Source organism: Colossoma macropomum, unplaced genomic scaffold (genome assembly GCF_904425465.1).
Source record: "Colossoma macropomum unplaced genomic scaffold, Colossoma_macropomum, whole genome shotgun sequence".
In the NCBI taxonomy this organism is placed as follows: domain Eukaryota; kingdom Metazoa; phylum Chordata; class Actinopteri; order Characiformes; family Serrasalmidae; genus Colossoma; species Colossoma macropomum.
In genome coordinates this window covers 25,237,482-25,256,402 of record NW_023494793.1, presented here as the reverse complement: position 1 = coordinate 25,256,402, position 18,921 = coordinate 25,237,482, and the positions used below count along the sequence as shown (strand labels likewise).

The following is an 18,921-nucleotide window of genomic DNA, read 5'->3' as shown; positions in this document are numbered from 1 at the left end:
ACTTGCGGCCCACCGGAGGCCAGTAGGGCATGACTGAGTTTGAGCAGCATATCTCAAACAGATCTCAGAACGGCCAGTCCCTCCAGCACCGAAACATCAGAGTCAAAGGCAAAAAAATCTGATCCAATAACTGCCCTCAGAGCTAACCAGATCATGTTCTCCGCCCCAAGACTCAGCGATCACACGCCTGTACAAAGAGAAGAAAAAATGAGGATGAAATGAGCCTGACAGGCAAGATCAGTATCACTTACATCTACACTACTGCTGCAACTTCTGTACGCGGGACAGTCCAGTGTTGACTTCAGGACATTGGCGTGAGACCACAGAGTTAAAGAGAAACACCAAAGAATTCACAGGAAATGTAACAAAAAAAGCTCTGTTATTTTATCATATGTTCTTTTGATCAAATGTAGACAAGAGTAATGTCTTTTCGCCAGCAAATATCTGAAAAGCATTTTGGGGATGTTGTCGCAACCCAATCTGCGTCCCTTGCCTGATTTGCACCGCGCACAGAAATTAATAATTAGGTGTGTATTTTGCACTCTTCCTTGCTTGGCTGGCAAGCATTCCAACTTTTCAGCGAAAACGGAGCATTAAGGTGTGATTATCTACCTGAGCAATTTTACTTTGTGTAAAATAGCATTCTTAGCCTGTATTGGTGCTACAATAGCAACAGAAATCAACAAAGACAGGCAAAATATAGGCTCAATCCTAATTGGTTTCCTATTCCCTATGTAGTGCACACTAGGAAGGCCATTATATCCAGCTTCTACATACAAACAGTGCATTAAATGTCTAAATGAAAGCCATTTATATTCAGTCAAAGCTGCACAACATCCTATCTAACATTTAGCGTGCTATTTAGGTGTAGAAACCGTAGTTTCATCATCTATGCAGCGCAATATAGAGGGAATAAGGAGGCACACTGATTTTAGTTAGCTATCTAGCAATTATTTCTTCAAAACTGTTAGTATCTGAGCTAGTAATACTGCTTAATGTGAGGTTAAGTGATATAGAAAAAATATTAGGTATTCAGTGAATGATTTCTTTCATAATCAATTCATCTATTGATTATTTTATCTGTTATTCAACTTATCCAAGGATTATGCTTCTGGTTCAGTAAGAAACAAGTGTAGATAATGGCATAAGTAGTCTGAATATGAAAATCCATCATCTGAGGTAGACGTCTGCACTCCTGCACATTCCCACTGGACCCGCCACAATTTTTAGTGTTGTGCATGGGAGTGACGGGTAACCAGTCCACTGCTGGCGGGAGCAGGACAAACAGGGATAAAGAAATCTTGCAAGTTAATGAATAGCCTAAATAAAGTAGAACGAACACTAAATCATATATATAAACAACATAACATGATAACAGTAAAACAACTGAATGAAGTCATCCTAAAGAGATGCGAAGCATCTGATCACATGAACAACATACAAGTTCTTGTAGCTTACAGAGAGTCTGACGGCCACAGCTGCCCAGCAAATCACCATAAATAACCGCACTGTGGTTTGATTCCTGGAATAAAGCGTTTGGTGAAGTTTCTTCACAGTAAGCCTGATAATCATGACTACTGTGTTAATACAGCAGAGAATAACGTATTTGTGAATAGACAATGTCAAATATTAGATGTCAGCTTTGACGGAACTGTGCAGGTGGGAGTGGGCCAAAACATTTCGGTTGTAGGCGGGAGCAGGACAAACAATTTAGATTTTCTGCAAGACTGGGCAGGAACAGGACCGAAAAAACAATCCTACGCAGGCTCCCAAGTGGAATAACTGTCTAAACGTTGGGAGATAGTAAGTTTGATCCATGGCGATGCCACAGCCATCTGTGGCTGGGAGTCTAAGAGAAGATAATTAGCCTTACTCTCTTTGGGTGAGTAAGTCAACACAGATGTCTATTAGCTAAGGTAACAGAATTGACAGTTAGCATTCTCCTCCAAGCCTGGTGAGCTGACTCCAATGATGCTGCATTAGCAGTTCACATGACTCTGACTGTGTGATAATGGGAGACCTAGCCAGTGGGCGGAATTGGCAACAAATAAAAATTGAGGAGAAAATTAGGGCTAAAAATCCTCCCTCAAAAAAACATATTTAATCATTTATCCATTTTCTGTTTTTGTTCCCATTTTTAGTGAGGCATGTCTGCCTGGGTGGCAGCTGATACATTACTGGATAAAGGTTTAACATAAACTGCTAATGACTGGCATTAATTACTGGCATGCTTCTGATTTTAGGCATGAATATTCAACTAAATTTAAGTGCAAATGCAACTTCATTGTCTTAAAAGCATCCAAAAACAAGTTTAATATCATCCTGTGCACTAGTTTCATTTAAAACCGGATGACACTACCGCGGAGCCTGCTACCTCTTGAACTGCAACCCCGTTATAACATTAGTTTTAATGCACTGTGCTTACTATCACTGAAACGTTTATGTCTTTCATTAGATGTTCTGTTTTCTAGCACGTATCCTAACATTACCTTTTCTGGGCCGACATTAGCCACTCAGGCCGTTTTATGCACTTACCCACTACCAGCCGTACTGCAAACACTACGCTAACATACATTTTTGGAGACTGGACTCCACTATCATACAGTGAATCTGTAATGAATATTGACTCTTCTAAAACTCCAGATGATTCTAACCGTCTTGAAAGCACCTTTTAAGCAGCTGAGGAATATCTTTTGAGATGTGGTCTTGAAAAGTCATAAATTTAGGCCTACACTACAAAGACTGCACAACCAAGAAAGGAGACACATGCACTCACATACACAGATGCAGAGCATGTGACAGTAAACAGGCATGTGAGGTCCCTGTCCGAGGAGTTAAAGTGAGAGATGGTGCATTAGTAGAGCTGAGCAGATCTCTGTATTCTTCCTCCAACTGTAAATATGACCTTTTGTAGATGTGCTAAAGACTAAGGCACTGAGTGACCCTCGCATTTTCAAGAAGTGAAACGCTATCGCTCAGTTTGTAACTGTGTCTTCCTCTCACTTTCTCTCTCCATCACACACACTCCAGCAGGGAGTCCGGCCTGCAGCACTGCTGGAAAGGACTTCTGTTCCTTCCGAAAAAACACGATTCTTCCAAAAATGGCCTCACACACACACACACACACACACACACACACACACACACACACAGATTAGAGGCTGAGTCAGAGATGGAGCAGAATGCTCTGCTGAGTCTCCCCAAAGAGAGAGAGAGTACAATACTGCAGCTAGAGAGAGAGTACAATACTGCAGCTAAAGAGAGAGAGAGTACAATACTGCAGCTAAAGAGAGAGAGAGTACAATACTGCAGCTAAAGAGAGAGAGAGTACAATACTGCAGCTAGAGAGAGAGAGTACAATACTGAAGCTAAAGAGAGAGAGAGAGAGTACAATACTGCAGCTAAAGAGAGAGAGAGTACAATACTGCAGCTAAAAAGAGGGAGAGTACAATACTGCAGCAAAAGAGAGAGTACAATACTGCAGCTAAAGAGAGAGAGAGTACAGTACTGCAGCTAGAGAGAGAGTACAATACTGCAGCAAAAGAGAGAGTACAATACTGCAGCTAGAGAGAGAGAGAGAGTACAGTACTGCAGCTAGAGAGAGAGTACAATACTGCAGCAAAAGAGAGAGAGAGTATAATACTGCAGCAAAAGAGAAAGAGAGTACAATACTGCAGCTAGAGAGAGTACAACACTGCAGCAAAAGAGAGAGAGAGAGTACAATACTGCAGCAAAAGAGAGAGAGAGTACAATACTGCAGCAAAAGAGAGAGAGAGTACAATACTGAAGCAAAAGAGAGAGAGAGTACAATCCCGTAGCTAGAGAGAGTACAACACTGCAGCAAAAGAGAGAGAGAGAGTACAATACTGCAGCAAAAGAGAGAGAGAGATACAATACTGCAGCAAAGAGAGAGAGACAATACTGCAGAGAGGGTACAATACTGAAGCAAAAGAGAGAGAGAGTACAATACTGCAGCAAAAGAGAGAGAGAGTACAATACTGCAGCTAGAGAGAGAGAGAGTACAATACTGCAGCAAAAGAGAGAGAGAGTACAATACTGCAGCAAAAGAGAGAGAGAGTACAATACTGCAGCAAAAGAGAGAGAGAGTACAATACTGCAGCTAGAGAGAGTACAATACTGCAGCTAGAGAGAGAGAGTACAATACTGCAGCAAAAGAGAGAAAGAGAGTACAATACTGCAGCAAAAGAGAGAAAGAGAGTACAATACTGCAGCAGAAGAGAGAGTACAATACTGCAGCAAAAGAAAGAGAGAGTACAATACTGCAGCAAAAGAGAGAGAGAGAGAGAGTACAAAGCTGCAGCTAGAGAGAGAGTACAAAGCTGCAGCTAGAGAGAGAGAGAGTACAATACTGCAGCTAGAGAGAGAGAGAGTACAATACTGCAGCTAGAGAGTACAATAGCTGCAGCTAGAGAGAGAGAGAGTACAATACTGCAGCTAGAGAGTACAATACTGCAGCTAGAGAGAGAGAGTACAATACTGCAGCTAGAGAGAGAGAGAGTGCAATAGTGCAGCTAAGGAGAGAGAGAGTACAACACTGCAGCTAGAGAGAGAGTACAATAGTGCAGCTAGAGAGAGAGAGAGTACAATACTGCAGCTAAGGAGAGAGAGAGAGTACCATACTGCTGCTAGAGAGAGAGAGAGTACAATAGTGCAGCTAGAGAGAGAGAGAGAGAAAGTACAATACTGCAGCTAAGGAGAGAGAGAGAGTACCATACTGCTGCTAGAGAGAGAGAGAGTACAATAGTGCAGCTAGAGAGAGAGAGAGAGTACAATACTGCAGCTAAGGAGAGAGAGAGTACAATGCTGCAGCTAGAGAGAGAGAAAGATTGAGAGAGGGAGAGTGAGAGAAAGAGAGGAAGTTGGTGCAATGCAAATGTTACTTGTAATTTGATAGAGCAAGAGCACATAAATGCAGCTGGAGCAGAGAGAGTGCACCATTTTGTAGCCGTAGAAAAGAGAGAGAGAGAGAGAGAGAGAGAGAGAGAAAGAGAAGGGGAGAGAGAGAAAGAGAGAGAGACTGCCATTCAGTGATGAGAGAAGCCTCATAGGCTGTTGTACAGATGGGGGGAGTGGAAGGGAGGGTGAAGGAAAAATGGAGTGTGTGTGTGTGTGTGTGTGTGTGTGTGTGAGTGAGAGAGAGAAAGAGAGAGGGAGAGAAGAGAGGAAGGGAGAGAGAGGGCGAGAGAGGTCCACTGAGAGATACAGAACAGCGGAGACAAATGGAAAGACAGTGAAGTATTTATCCTCCGTTCACCCCATGACACACGCACACGTGCACAATATTTCTCTGCTGTATTCTTCCTTTCCCACTCCTCCACTTCTCCTCTCCTGAGTCCTTTCCTCCTATTCATTCTCTCTCTCTCGCTCGCTAACTCTTTTGCCTCTCTCTCTCCTTTGGTGTTAAAGAAAGTGTTTATAGTCATCCAGTCAAATCCTGTCACAGCCAAAAGCTTCTGTTATTAATACTGAATGTAAACACTCATCCAGAGCCCACACACACACACACACACAGACACACACACAGACACACACACAGACACACACACACAGTCTGACCAACTGGCACACTGAGAGACGTGCTAAATCACTTCTGTTAGTATCTACTGCTGTTGAACTCTGCTGAAGTAAATTCCAGTTCACTTGCTCCAGTGAAGGCCTTGCATCTGCAGACACACACACACACACACACACACACACACACATCCTCACACCTCTGACCCTGGTTGTGAGTCAGTGGTGGCCTGGAGAATTGTCTGTCCTGTAAAACTTCTGTTTTTTCCTGTCCACTATGAATGGCTGCGTGTGATGGTCAGGGTAGTGTGGACGCTGCAGCTGGACTGCCTTTCTGGGCCAGAAACACTGTCACTGGCTATTATGCCTGTGACTGATGCTGTCTGACACATGCTGCCTGCTAACGGGGATGACCCAAAATGATTCATGTTCAAAGCCCACCGCCAACAAACTGAATGAAATACAGAGAAACTTCAGTCTGTCAGTCTGTCAGTCTGTGATTGCAGCAGGATTGATGTTACTTTGCGATAACTAACATTATATATTAACAAGCACCGTTTTTCAGGGCTGTCTCGATTCAGTACTTCATTCATACAGCAAAAATAGAGTGGCTATAAATAGGGGTGGGCAATATGACAATATTTTATTGTTATTGTGATCATTTTTGTTATCAAGGTACACAATATGCTTTTCGTTTTGCAAATATCAGTACAGTTTCATCACAAAGAGAGCATAAACACTCCTGTGTAATTGGATTAGCTGTGCTGTGTAAATGATTCGCCTGCAAGACGTGACAGAAGCCGAGAATGATGAGAGACCTCACAGAGCTTTAATTCAGTGTTTCCAAACTCCAGGCTTGGAGCTCCTGCACTGTACAGTTTAGTATTTTTCTCTGCCTTCAGCTCAAGAAGGGATTAATTAGCTAATATCAGGTATTTTAACCAGAGAAACCAAAATTATGCAGTGCAGGGGTTGCAGGACTGATGCTGGGGAACTCTGCACTAACTGCACTAGCAAATGAACAAAATCACGTCTGTCGAAACACAACGTAGTTTTCCAACCCAAATGACGTTCACTCTTATGTTTAACGATTATGTCTCTCCATTCAAACGTCATTTAAATGTCCAGAAACAGAGAAGTCCCAAATATGGCGGCCACAACAGAAAAAGTCACCTGACGGAAACCTTAGCATAGCGCCCCCATCTAAAGCTTTTGCCACAAGCTAACACACTAACCACAAGCTAATATGATAGTCATGACACAACAATACAATATGATGCAATGCGATACTTTGTACTGTTACATCCCTACTACATACCATCAATGTCAACGGTAGTATGTACTATTCTCCTGACTTACTTAGTATGGCATTCAAGTGAGTTGCAAACTTTTTCAGGCAGACAGCTGTATGCAAAAGTCTGGGCGCCCTGCGCACCCCCACGAGGACAACTAAGGACGTTTATACGTGTGTCCCGAATACTTGAGTCCAGACTAAGGACCAATTCTGGACTCGATTGAAGAAGGGGCTCATTATCACTGGTTTGCTTTCATACACAAGAATTCCATCCGAACCGTGGATCAACTGCACAATTCCATATGTGCGTGTATGTTTGCAAAGTGATCATCCATTTGCTGCCTTTTATTATTTTCCTTGGATACAAACACTCAAGTGGCGGAGAACAGCACTTTTTGGATATTTGGCATTTCACCATACTGAAGCACCTGCAAACAAGGAGCCGTTGTGGTATGACAAGTTTTCTAGCCATGCAGGCCAGGACAAGATGCGTTTTTTGCAGGCTTCTCAGGACATCAACTCGCTCCAGAAACGTGAGCTTATTACAGTAACCTTGATCCAGTCCTATGAAAATGTGGTGTGGTTTTATTAGGCATATACTTATGCATAAGAACGATGGGACTATCGGGTCATTTCAGGGCCTCTCATACATCAGGCTTTGGTTCTTTTCTAATAAGTGATTTTTTTATGCAGGAAATTTGTTTTATATTTAAAGAATTGTGCCTACGTTCTCTCTCCCGCACCCGTAACGTTACAGTCTATGACTATATTCAGGATAGCTCAGCACAAAGTTTGAGGAGAGGGTGAATGTGCCCCTGAATGAAACCATTGATGATGAGAGTGATGCGTTAGCTTGGTAAAGAGGTCAACAGATCTTTCCTTTTGCTTGTTAAGTTCACCCAAATTGTGTTGTCTATTACTAAAAGTAGCAGCAGTAACGTGAGGAACTTTAGTGCAGTTGATCAGAGAAGGGTGGTTGCTGTACTCTGCAAGGTACGATCAGTCGGGCCTGGTAGGATTGGGTCTCAAAATCACCAGTACCAGTCAGGTTCAGGCTTCATGCCTCATTGCATGCCTGTGCAGACCTCTACTTTATTTACAGCTGTCTGACCAACATGGCAGAGAAAAAGATATTCAGATGTGAGCTAAACTGCCTTTGTTATTAATTCACTGTCTCAGTGAACTTCGTTGTGCTTGTATTTATATCTGTTTCTATAGTGAGCCACTTTAGATAAGAAAATTGCTTTGGTGCATGATCAAATGCACTGTTCCAAGCACCCTCATGGTTTCTTGCCTTCTAGATCTGCATGTTAACAGACTTTGAGTGCTAAAGATGCCTTTTGGGACAGGCCCAACTTCAGAGATAGTCACCTCTAAGCTTTGAAGCTTTGCAACAAGATTCACCATCTTCTCAAAATGAACCACCACAGAAGTCACACCACCCTGTACAACTGGAACTGCGTGTTTAGTTTTCATACACCTTAGATTTTGACCAAATGTTCGCACACTTTTGATTTACTCTTTAATAAACTCTAGCCAATGTTTTCAGACCCACTAATCTTTTTGGAGTAATGCTTTAGCAAATAAATTAAAAGCACAGTGGCTTAACAACTACTAAGCTACTAATTATGATATCTTTCACTAAGACTAAATCTACAACAGTAGATTTACTACAAAAATCTATCAAAAGTACAACAACGATCTTACAACTGTGTACCTTAAATACATTTTTCCTCAGGGATAAAGGACATATTTGCTTCTTTTCATACCCTAATGTTTTAAAACAGAACAGTACAATAAAAGGCTGGAGTCGAGGCGGGGTGTGTGGAGTCAGTACAACTCAAAAAATACAATTACAGTGGAATATTGCTACCATTTTGTTCCCTACCTAAAGGTACTGAAGATGTACTTTTGAAGATACCACTGCAATGACAGTTCTCAGTTCTCTGAGAGTGCAAAGTAGTTTTCAATGGCAGCTCAAATGGGAACAATCCCTTCATATGACTATAGTCAATCTACAGCAGGAAAAGTGCCTCTATTGTTACTGGACAATCAATACAACAAAGAGTAGTAATAGAAAGGCCTGCATGCCAATGTCCTATGTGAAAACAGCAGACACTGTGGCCAAACAGATCTGGCTTTTTAGCAAACAATAGTAAGGTTTACAGTAATGGGTTCACTGGATATATTCATTCTGGGCAAGAGGCCATTTGCCCATGCCTGGGCCTTACAGAAATCTCTTTCTTATGAAATTAAGGGAAAGCCACAGTGTGTGAGTGTGTCCTTGAGCAAAGCTTGTTCCCATGGTCAAAGAATAATATCAGAAAAACATTCTCATCCAGCAGCTGCTGCTGTGAGCAGACAGGCAGAGCATGGGGGAGAAAGAGAGAGACAGAGAGAGCGAGAGAGACCGACAGACAGAGGGGGAGAGACTGCACACTAAAGTGGAGGTAAGAAGACAGATTCTGAGACTGGTTCACTCCCTTCTGCGCACAGCTCGCTCCATTGTTTTTCCTCAATGCTTACTGATCACTTCCCGGTCAAATGTAAACTCAAACAGTTAATGATAGCATGAGGAAATGCCGCTTCCCATGGGAAAAGGCCCTGAATAAGCGTAGCTCAGTACAAGAGTTCCCCACGCAAGGAAAGAAAAGCCTGTCCAGCTGTCCAGCTTTTCAGTCCAAATCATTTGGATTTGCCAACACCAAATTCAGACTGCTAGAGCTACAGCAGCTGCTCACGTTGCCATATTTTAAGGGGAATTCCAACATTCCATTTCTGTATAATTCAGTTGTTGAAATGTGAACAAACTCTCAAATTATAGAGATACGTACAAACTCGGGTTTCAACACAGCAGATAGCAACGCAATGTCTACAAGGCCAACATAGCCATGTTATTTACAATTCAAAACCACCACTGAACGTACACGTCTTCTCAGCTTTTATATGTCATGTTGATGATGGTACAATAGAAGTAAACAAAGTTTGGGACTATTTTGCCTCATAATGTCCTGCACGCATCGGTCCACCATGAATGTGTATATGAAAATACATATTAGGACAAACATATAATGTCTCAGGCATCAGGCAGCGTATTCGTAACCACTTCATGTAGTAACTTCCTGTGAGGCACTCTTCAGATGTCTGGTTCCTATCACCACCACTGTGAACAATTCAGACTCTAGAGTGGAGCATTTCACATCACACCACTCTGAAAGACTTTGTTTACCTTTTAATGATTTTATTATGTTTTTTATTGTTTGAATTCCTCCATCTTCACCTATCTTCACCATAATTATTATTATCATTTCTTACATTTTTTACAGAATTTATCCTCCATAATTAGTGCTGTTTCTATGTCTTTTTAAACCCACATGTAATTAATGAACAGGCCCCCACAGAAATTTGACTGGCCACCAGTAGGGGTGGGTATATTTCACCAATTCATTGTAGAAACCAGGAGAACTCACAAATTCATTTAAACAGAATGTAACAGTTTGCAGCCACGTTCAGTCGAAAACATGACAGCTCAAATTTTAGGTAAGTGACTAATCTCCAAATATGTTATAATCCTCCACTGCATCCCTGAATACATAACCCAGATAGCAAGAGGATAGCGGCCCACTGATGGCAAAGATGGCGGCCCAGCGGCTTTTTGCTCAGCGTTTTCCGGGCGGCCCACATGGTTAAGCAGAGTGTTAGATAAAATGCTAGTTTTAATCAATCATTTTCCACTCAAAGTCCAATTTACTTATTTTTTCCTTGATTTCTTTCTTTCGTTATCCTTTGTAAATATTAGTAAACAATTTTAATGGTAATATTATGAATAAATGACAGTTATAGAGCCGTAACCAACCTAGAACAACATTGTGTCAGCAACATTTTCAACAAAATCATTTTATCTATCTGCATTTACAACCTGTTAACTAGTTAGACTTTGTAAACAGGACAATAATCTGGGTGGTCCGAAGGTGAGGGCCTGGGAATATACAGCAGCCTCCATCTTCGTCGTCACCGTTGCACCGTCAACGTCACTGTCCTCATGGCCTTGACTCCTGACGTCATTCCCGTGCCCCTCATGCGGGTCAGAGCGCTTTCTGGACTCACAGACACGGGATGAGATTCAGTCACGGAGAGAAGAGATGGAGCACAAAGCTGCCTTTCAGCTAAGGCGATGTGAAGCCGCTCTGGCGCTAAACAGCGCTAGCGTTTCTGAGGACAATAAGCTAGCACGGCGCGCGCGTCAGCACGCTGACGCAAAGAGCTCGTGAAGCTTCTTTTAAACTGTCACTCCGGAATTTCAAACGACGTGAATTCGAGTTGTGAAAGAACTTTTCACCGCTTCGGCCACACTTCTCTAGACTGGTCTTACCACTTCTCAAACTCCTCTTCTGACAGTGACAATGACTATCTTTCATAACGATGTGAAAGAACAGTAGAGAACAGTAGACTTAAAGGTAATTTAACAAAAAAGTTCAGCAGCTGAAGTCACTGCAGCTCCAACTGTAGCACAAACCACAACAAACACAGCGCCTGCACTATGAATCAGAGCCTTTCACCACCGACACCACACACACAGAGAGAGAGAGAGAGAGAGAGAGAGAGAGAGAGAGAGAGAGAGAGAGAGAGAGAGAGACTTTATCGAATTAAGTTTCATTAGCCTCACTGACACCTTAAGTCCGTTTCAGACTTCAGACAGACCCCAGTCTTAGACTAAACTCACTCTCTACCAGCTAAAGGGAGTTTATATTCACGCATATCCTGCTAACTGCATGTTACTCTGAGGAGCTGCTGTACAAACTCACCGGTCGTTGGGATTCCCTGCATTTTGGAGTACAGTCGCTCGTCTGCTCTGCCTCGCTGTAGTCTGACTCTGCTGACTCTCTTTACAGTGGTTTTTCTCTCTGAGGCGAGTTTTCCTCACTCACGCCGAGCCGCTCCTGCTTCTGCTGCCCATCTGCTGCTGCTGGACGTGAAGAAGCTGCAGCTCCAGTTTCCAAACAGAGCTAAACTGGGTCACGGCCGCTGCTGCTGCTCCACTCTCTGCAGACTGCCCGAGTTTCTCTCTTTCATTTGGGCATCGATCCGTCCACTCTTCCCCGGCTCCGTCCGGTTTCCTGTAGAGAACTACTGCTAGAGTTTTTCTCCCTCGGTCACTGTATCCCTCCCACTCTTTACCCCTCAGCGCGCTCTCTCTCTCTCTCTCTCTCTCTCTCTCTCTCTCTCTCTCTCTCTCAAAATGGGACTGTTAGTCGTGTAAATTCAGTTCTCACCACTAATTATATATTTTTACATGTAATTTTCACTAATAAGACATCAGTTTAAATATGTAAAAATAAAAAAAATAATAAATGGCTAAAGTGAAAAACTGAATGTTCATTAAAGTGAGCTAGAAAGAGCCATAGTCAAATTTCTCATTTTTACTTATTCAAATAGTCATATTTACTGACAAAATTAATACAAATATAATATAATTATAGTCCTAAAACTTTTTTATTTTTTATATATTCTAAATAATTAACAGTTATGCCAAAAAGTAATTGATTAATTCATTTGATAAAAAGCAATTTAACTAGTTTTACTCAATATAAATGAAATATTGCAAAGAGTAATTGTGGTTTAGATTAACAAAAGCAACATTTCATGTTATTTCAAACAAACAAAAACTGCAAATCTACTTCTACCCTGTTTCAGTTTGTACACTTAAAGAGCCAGATATGAAGAGAATATGTCTTTAAACTGCTACTTGATATCACTTGTCTGACCAATAATATAAGTTTACTATCAGGGCTCATGACATTTACTTGCCACGCCTGCAGTATGTCCGTCCAGGTATAGACCAAATGTTCAGTTCTACGTTTATGTCTTTTCCACGTCTTCAACGGACGTCTATCAAATGTTAATAAGGAAACTGCATGGGGACTTTCCATAAGCTTCCTCTGGGTCAGGAGGAGGAGGTGCTGTGTCCATTCAGTTACGCCTCATTAGCCTTCTATAGGCAGCACGTGCCTCACACATGTCGCCTAACGCACCAAATAATAATAGCCTGGTTAATAACTTTTCATCTGGCCAATTGCCAAGACTTAGCTGTGCTGACCATCTGTCTGAAGGGGCAATCCAAATACTCAAGTGTTACATCTGTGCTGTCTACGGTTTTCACCAAGGTTTCTCTTTTTTCAAGCATATAAACGAGTGCAATTAAGATGTAAAGAAAGTGATTCAGAGCGGGTTGATGTGAAATGCTCTGTTCTAGAGTCAGTGGTGGTGATAGGAACCAGACGTGAAGAATTCAATGCCTGTAAGAGGCCTAAAACTCATTCATGGTGGAGGGGTGCATGCAGGGTGTTGTAAGGCAAAATAGTCCCAAAAGAAAACTTCATTTTTTTGGACTTGCCACTGTTTTCCTGTTATCAAAAGGACATATAAAACTCAGAAGACAAATATAGGCAATTTTGGTCTGTAAATGCAAGATCTTTCTCTCTCAAGGTGAGGCCAGCCTCGTGATTTTAACAACCTTTCAGTATGGCACATGCTTTAAACACTGGATATTTAGCATTTCTGGAAGATGACATCTTCAGCAGGCCTTTTGCTTTTTCTTTGGTGTGTGTAAAAGTGTGAGGTGATTAAAAGCACTTTAGGATGGGGTGTATGGGGGAGCGAAAGTGAAAATGCACAGCAGATCAGAGGATATAATCTGTATTCACACTGAAGCGAAGTGTCTGCCTCCTCTATCCTCCCTTCATCTCGCTCTCTATAGAGCTGTGAGGCTGCTGTAGCCCATGCTGCTACAGTGAATGGACAGTCCATTTTTCTCCAGCATGAAGTCGTCCGGTCCCCTGTAGGCACAAGTGCACAGTTGTATTGCTGTTGGAGGTTTTTATTGAGCTATGCATTGCTGTAGCTAAACAGTGCCAGCCTTAAAGGAGAAAATTTCACTGAGATGTCAACAAAGTCATTTAGAGTGGTTTGAGGTGAAACGGTTCATTGTAGAAAAACGTACCGATTACAGATTTCTTCGCAGTGGTGATGCTAGGAGCCAGCGGTCGTGATGCCTACAATACAAATATATGTTGACAATGGTGAAACAGTACACTTTCTGTGTACTGTTTTGCTTTACTACACCCTACCTGTATCTAAAATAAAAAAGACTAAAACTTTTTCTCAAATCTCAGGCATCAGGCAGCATATTCATAACCATTTGATGTGATAACGTTCTGTGAGAGAGAGCCTTTACAGCCTTTAAAGTCTGCTCACTGGGCTGTCATCCAAGACCAGACTGATCTATTTCACCAAGAAGCCAATGTTGCTGTTTTTTTCAAGTATATTAAGGGGTGTAGTATCACATTCTGAATCATTTCTGTTGATTTAGCAGGAGAATTTTCCAAACCAATTTTCCAAAACGTTCTGCATGATTAAATAATTAAGATGTACACTGAAGTCATTCAGAGTGGTTTGATATGAAATGCTATATTCTAGACAAATATAAAGAGTCAGTGTTGATGATAGGAACTAAACGTCTGAAATATTTAATGCCTGTAGAAACTTCATTGCAGAAAGATATTACATGAAATGGTTACCAGTACATTATCTGTTTTTCTAAGACTTGTTTTATGGTGAGATTGAGATAAACGTTTGGCCTAACGTTATTTAAAAGCTATTCATGCAGGATGATGTAAGGCAAAATAGTACCCAGAGAAAAACACCTGTTCATGCACGTATTTCAACAACAAAGGAGGACATTTCCTGCTTGTGGCTTTACCAGCAAACTGATAGGCTGTCTTTATTAAAGGGAAGGATGTTCTCCATAAACAAATGGCATGTTAAGCACTACAAACTTTCCCATTTATTTTTTAACCCATGCACTGTCTTCTCCTCCTTTATAATGTTCCTGTTCTGAGGCATTAAACTGTTCAGATGTCTGGTTCCTGTCACCACCACTGTGAACGATGCTCACACAGCAAGTTTTTTTACAACAGAACATTTCACATCGAACCACTTACATCTTAACCAGTTAAAGCTGCACCATGTAGGTTTTGGGGATTTGGAGACCTCTCTGGTGGAAATGTATAATAACAAAAGTACATTTTGTAATGACAGTTTTGCTTCGAACCCTTTCCTGAGCAGATGAATCTGAGGATCTGAGTCAAAACTTGGTGAAGGCATGTCTTCTGAAGAAATGTGGGAATTATCTACTATTGTCATCGTGTCTTCATCAGTTTAACGTTGATTTTTCATTAGAGACCTAAACATCGAGACCTTCTTTTTGAGCCTGTGTGTGTGATGTTAATACGTAAAGACAAATGACGTTGTCTTAACAAATTCCTGTGAAAACAAACCCGACACCTCTGACTTTTAAATGATTATTTCAGGCTTTACAGGGTGACTCGTAACAGTGCATGTGCACCATACTTTAGCCTGTTGTTTTTCTCTTGAACAGTGCTGCTTTAATGATGCGTTTCCCCTTTAATCTCAGTAAACATAAGGGCAACTTTTGTTTCTTTTAAAGTTTCCACAAGACAAAGTATTTACAAAAGAAAGTACACACATATACACCCTTTTAAGAGACTTTAAGACGCCTATGTGTGATTTTGTAACAGTGTGTAGGTGACACTTTCAGTGTCTCTTTGGCTGTGAGTGTGTGAGCGAGATAAGGACAACATTAGACATGAGGATTCGAGGCAGATAAAAAGATAGTGGAGTGTGTGTGTGCATGTGTTAATGATTTGAAAGTGTTTCGGGAACTGTAAACACAAAGACAGACAGAATTTGTGCAGAGCGATAACAAATGCTAGTGTGTTATTTACAAGAAAGAGCCATTAGACACGGTTTAGGTCAGTGCTGTTGTTATGAGGCACACAGTGAGGCAGATGGATGCAAATTATGAGCAGGGAGAGTCTGCACCCCCCAACCCCCCCACACTATATTGTGTTATCATGAACACAAAATATGTTTTCCCAACTGCATCAGAAGGGCACACAGTACAACTTCCCCAAAACAGACCATATCATTTCTTAACCATCTCAAGCTTCTCTCCCTCAAGCGTCATCAGTATCAAGCCACAACTTGTTGTAAAATATAGTTAGCAAGCTAGTAAGCTTCTTGTAACTTAAAAGGAACAATTTTAACTGTCCTGTGAATTCATTCGCAACAGCTGTTGAACTGTATAGGTTTGCTTTCTTTTGTACAGCGTTGCTGAATGCACAACACTTGTTATCTGCTAACATTAGCTTGTGACTTTACCATGATCACTTTCTTTCCTTCTTACATGAAGCTGAGCTACTTTTTTGCCTTTTTGAAAACATATGCTTTTGACATTGTAACGTTGAAATTGATTATGCATGACTGAGGGCTCTGCAAATGATTGTTTGGGTCTGTGAATTTCTGTGTAAGAATGCACAATGAAAATAAAACAGTAAAAGACTTGTTGGGTTACCCTTTATTAATCCCATAACAGGGAAGTTACCTCCGCATTTAACCCAATCTGTGCAGTCAAACACCCGCATACACACTAGTAAAGGCACACACACTACAGGTTAGTGAGCATACTTGCCTGGAGCAGTGGGCAGACCTATCCAAGGCACCTGTGGAGGAGTTGGGGGGTTAGGTGCCTGTCAACTCAGGGGAATCAAACCAGTGACCTTCTGGTCAAAAGGCCTGTTCCCTAACCTCCAGCCCACCAGCAAGCTTTTTGTCCTGCTCCTTTTGTCCCTGAGTTCTTGTTTAATATAAATTGTATGTTTAAAACTCAGTATTTCACACTCATCACTCAGTCGCTACATTGGTGTCAGCAGTGGTGTGAGAACCTAGTCTGAGTTTGGACTTTTTTACGAAACAATTACTGGACTTGGGGACATGTATGTGCTTGCTAATGTGAGCTTCGGTCTGAAACAGTTTCTGCTGTACTTTCAAACAAGCCTTAGTGCCAAACCTCATCATACCAACCAGACCCTTGAAGTGTGTGCAGGTGAGATTTTCAGACTTATCGGAGAAGTTTCCTTAAGTATGATGCTGCATGTGAAATGTTGATGTTTTCTAGCTGGATTGGATCCGGAAGTGTCATGAGATGGGGGCCACTGATATATAAGCCCAGAGCCTGAGGGTCTGTGAATATGGGCCTCCCTTTGGTTGGTAATCAGTGGTCAGTTGTGTAAATGTGTTTCAGATTTAGACACTTCGGTGAACTCTACTGGTTATGTGGCTGGTAATTATAGCCATCTTGTGGGGGTTATTAAAAACTCACCTTCAGAATAGACCAACTGTAATCAAACATGAATGATCTAAAGACCCATTATGACAGAGAGGCAAAGAATTATTATTCTCCACAGGGGGAATGCCAGTGTGATTGTGGCAAGAAAAGGATGCCACTCTGCAAATTCCTCATCACAAGGAGCAAGAGGGAGTTCTACAGATCGTTGGCGAAGGACGCAGTAGAGCAAAGGCTGGTCCATGGGACAGAGATTTAATGACCACCCTGGCTCACTGAAAAATTCCAACCAGAAAGAGTCAACCTTTTATGATGCTGGGACTCAGCAATCTGGTGTGAGGTTCTGGTCCAGAGGGCAACATAGCCCTCCACTCGGGAAACTTCTAACTACTGCTGTCGCAACCCAAACACGAGTCAAACATACCTCTCTGTGAGGGCTGGCACAGTGACTGACACACACACTGTGGTGGATCCTGGAGGTAAACCAAAAGCTTACATTAAGGGTATTATAAAGCGTACAGAGGTTAACATCTTACTTGATCCAGGATCATTGCTCATCAATGAAGATTTGAAAATGTCTATCCCAGCACTGTGTAAACATATGCTGAACAAGTAATACTGTAAATGATCAGATTTGGACGCCTTGGGTGCTCTGAGTTTGACTATGTCTATAGGGGGTGAGTACTAGGAACATTTTGTCCAAGTAGTGCATCGAGTCACTCGGATTGTACTGTTAAAATGGGACATTTTGTTGCAGCTCAGTGCTATTATGGATCTTGGTAACTCTACATTCCATATCAGAGGCACTGAAATTCCTCTTCTTAGAACTAATGGTTGTATACCTGAGTTCTATAATGTGTCTGTGTCAGACAATGTTTTTGTGCCTACTTTAAGTGAGATTGTGGTTTCTGTTAGGGTGGACACCCCAATGCCCCCAGGCCCAAAACCGGAGGCCTTCTTAGGCTACCTGGATCATGGTACTTATGACAGCATGCAGCTGGTTGTTGTACATTAAGTTGCACCAGTGAAAAATGGGTGCACGGTAGTCTCATTAGTCAGTCCAACTAATCAAGACTTAACACTTGCCTCAGGTATACCACCTGTGTTTCATCACATTGAGAATGGGGATTTACTTGATACAGCATCAGTGCCCCCACACCATTGTGATGCTTCCTTACACTTGCCAGCTGTACCTGAGTCCTGTCTTGTTTTCCTCACTCAAAAAGTTATTCACTGTGTAAGCAACAACATATTTTCAGACTAGGCAGGGCTAGTTCAGTAAATCCAGGTTTGATAAAACACCATATAAGGACAGGTGACCAGGCAATGTGCCTATCGCACACCTCCTAAAAAGCATCATAAAATTGATAGGCAGGTCTCGGCTTTGCAAGATGATGGCATCACTGTGGAAAGTAGTAGTCCATGGTCCTGTCTTGTCATTCTTGTTAAAAAGAAGGCAGTTGTGGTTCTGCATTGACTACAGAAAGTTGAACTCTGTTACCATTTAGGATTTACATCCTCTCCCATCACTCTTGATGCCTTAGATTATGGTGGTTTAGCATTTTGGATTTTTCTGATTTGGCAGATTGAGGTTGCAAAAAACTGCCTTCATGGCTGGGCATGCTTTGTACCAGTTTTGTTTCTTCGCCTATCGGTCTTCTGAATGCACTCGATGCATTCCAGTGAGTAACGGAACTGGATTTGAGGGGTATCCCTTGGCATAGAGGCATGGTCTGCTTGGACAATTTCTTAGTCTATAGCAAGTCTTTTGAAGATTACTTGGATTATTTAGATGAGGTCCTCCAGAGGATTGGCTCATCAGGGCTGCGACTGAATGCAACAAAGTGCTGTCTGGCCTGTGAACATGTTGTATTTTTGGGACATGTAATTT

The 18,921-nt window shown here is 41.8% G+C and overlaps 1 protein-coding gene across 1 annotated transcript in view; it reads right to left on the bottom strand.

Annotated features, from left to right (window-relative positions):
• The window catches only part of fgd (faciogenital dysplasia), a 109,953-nt gene extending 97,990 nt beyond the window's left edge, over nt 1-11,963 (bottom strand). The window contains exon 1 of the mRNA XM_036578935.1: nt 11,632-11,963. Coding sequence (XP_036434828.1) covers nt 11,632-11,653 — 22 coding nt within the window. The 5' untranslated portion in view covers nt 11,654-11,963. The remainder of the gene's footprint in view (nt 1-11,631) is intronic.
• Nucleotides 11,964-18,921: the final 6,958 nt, after the last annotated feature.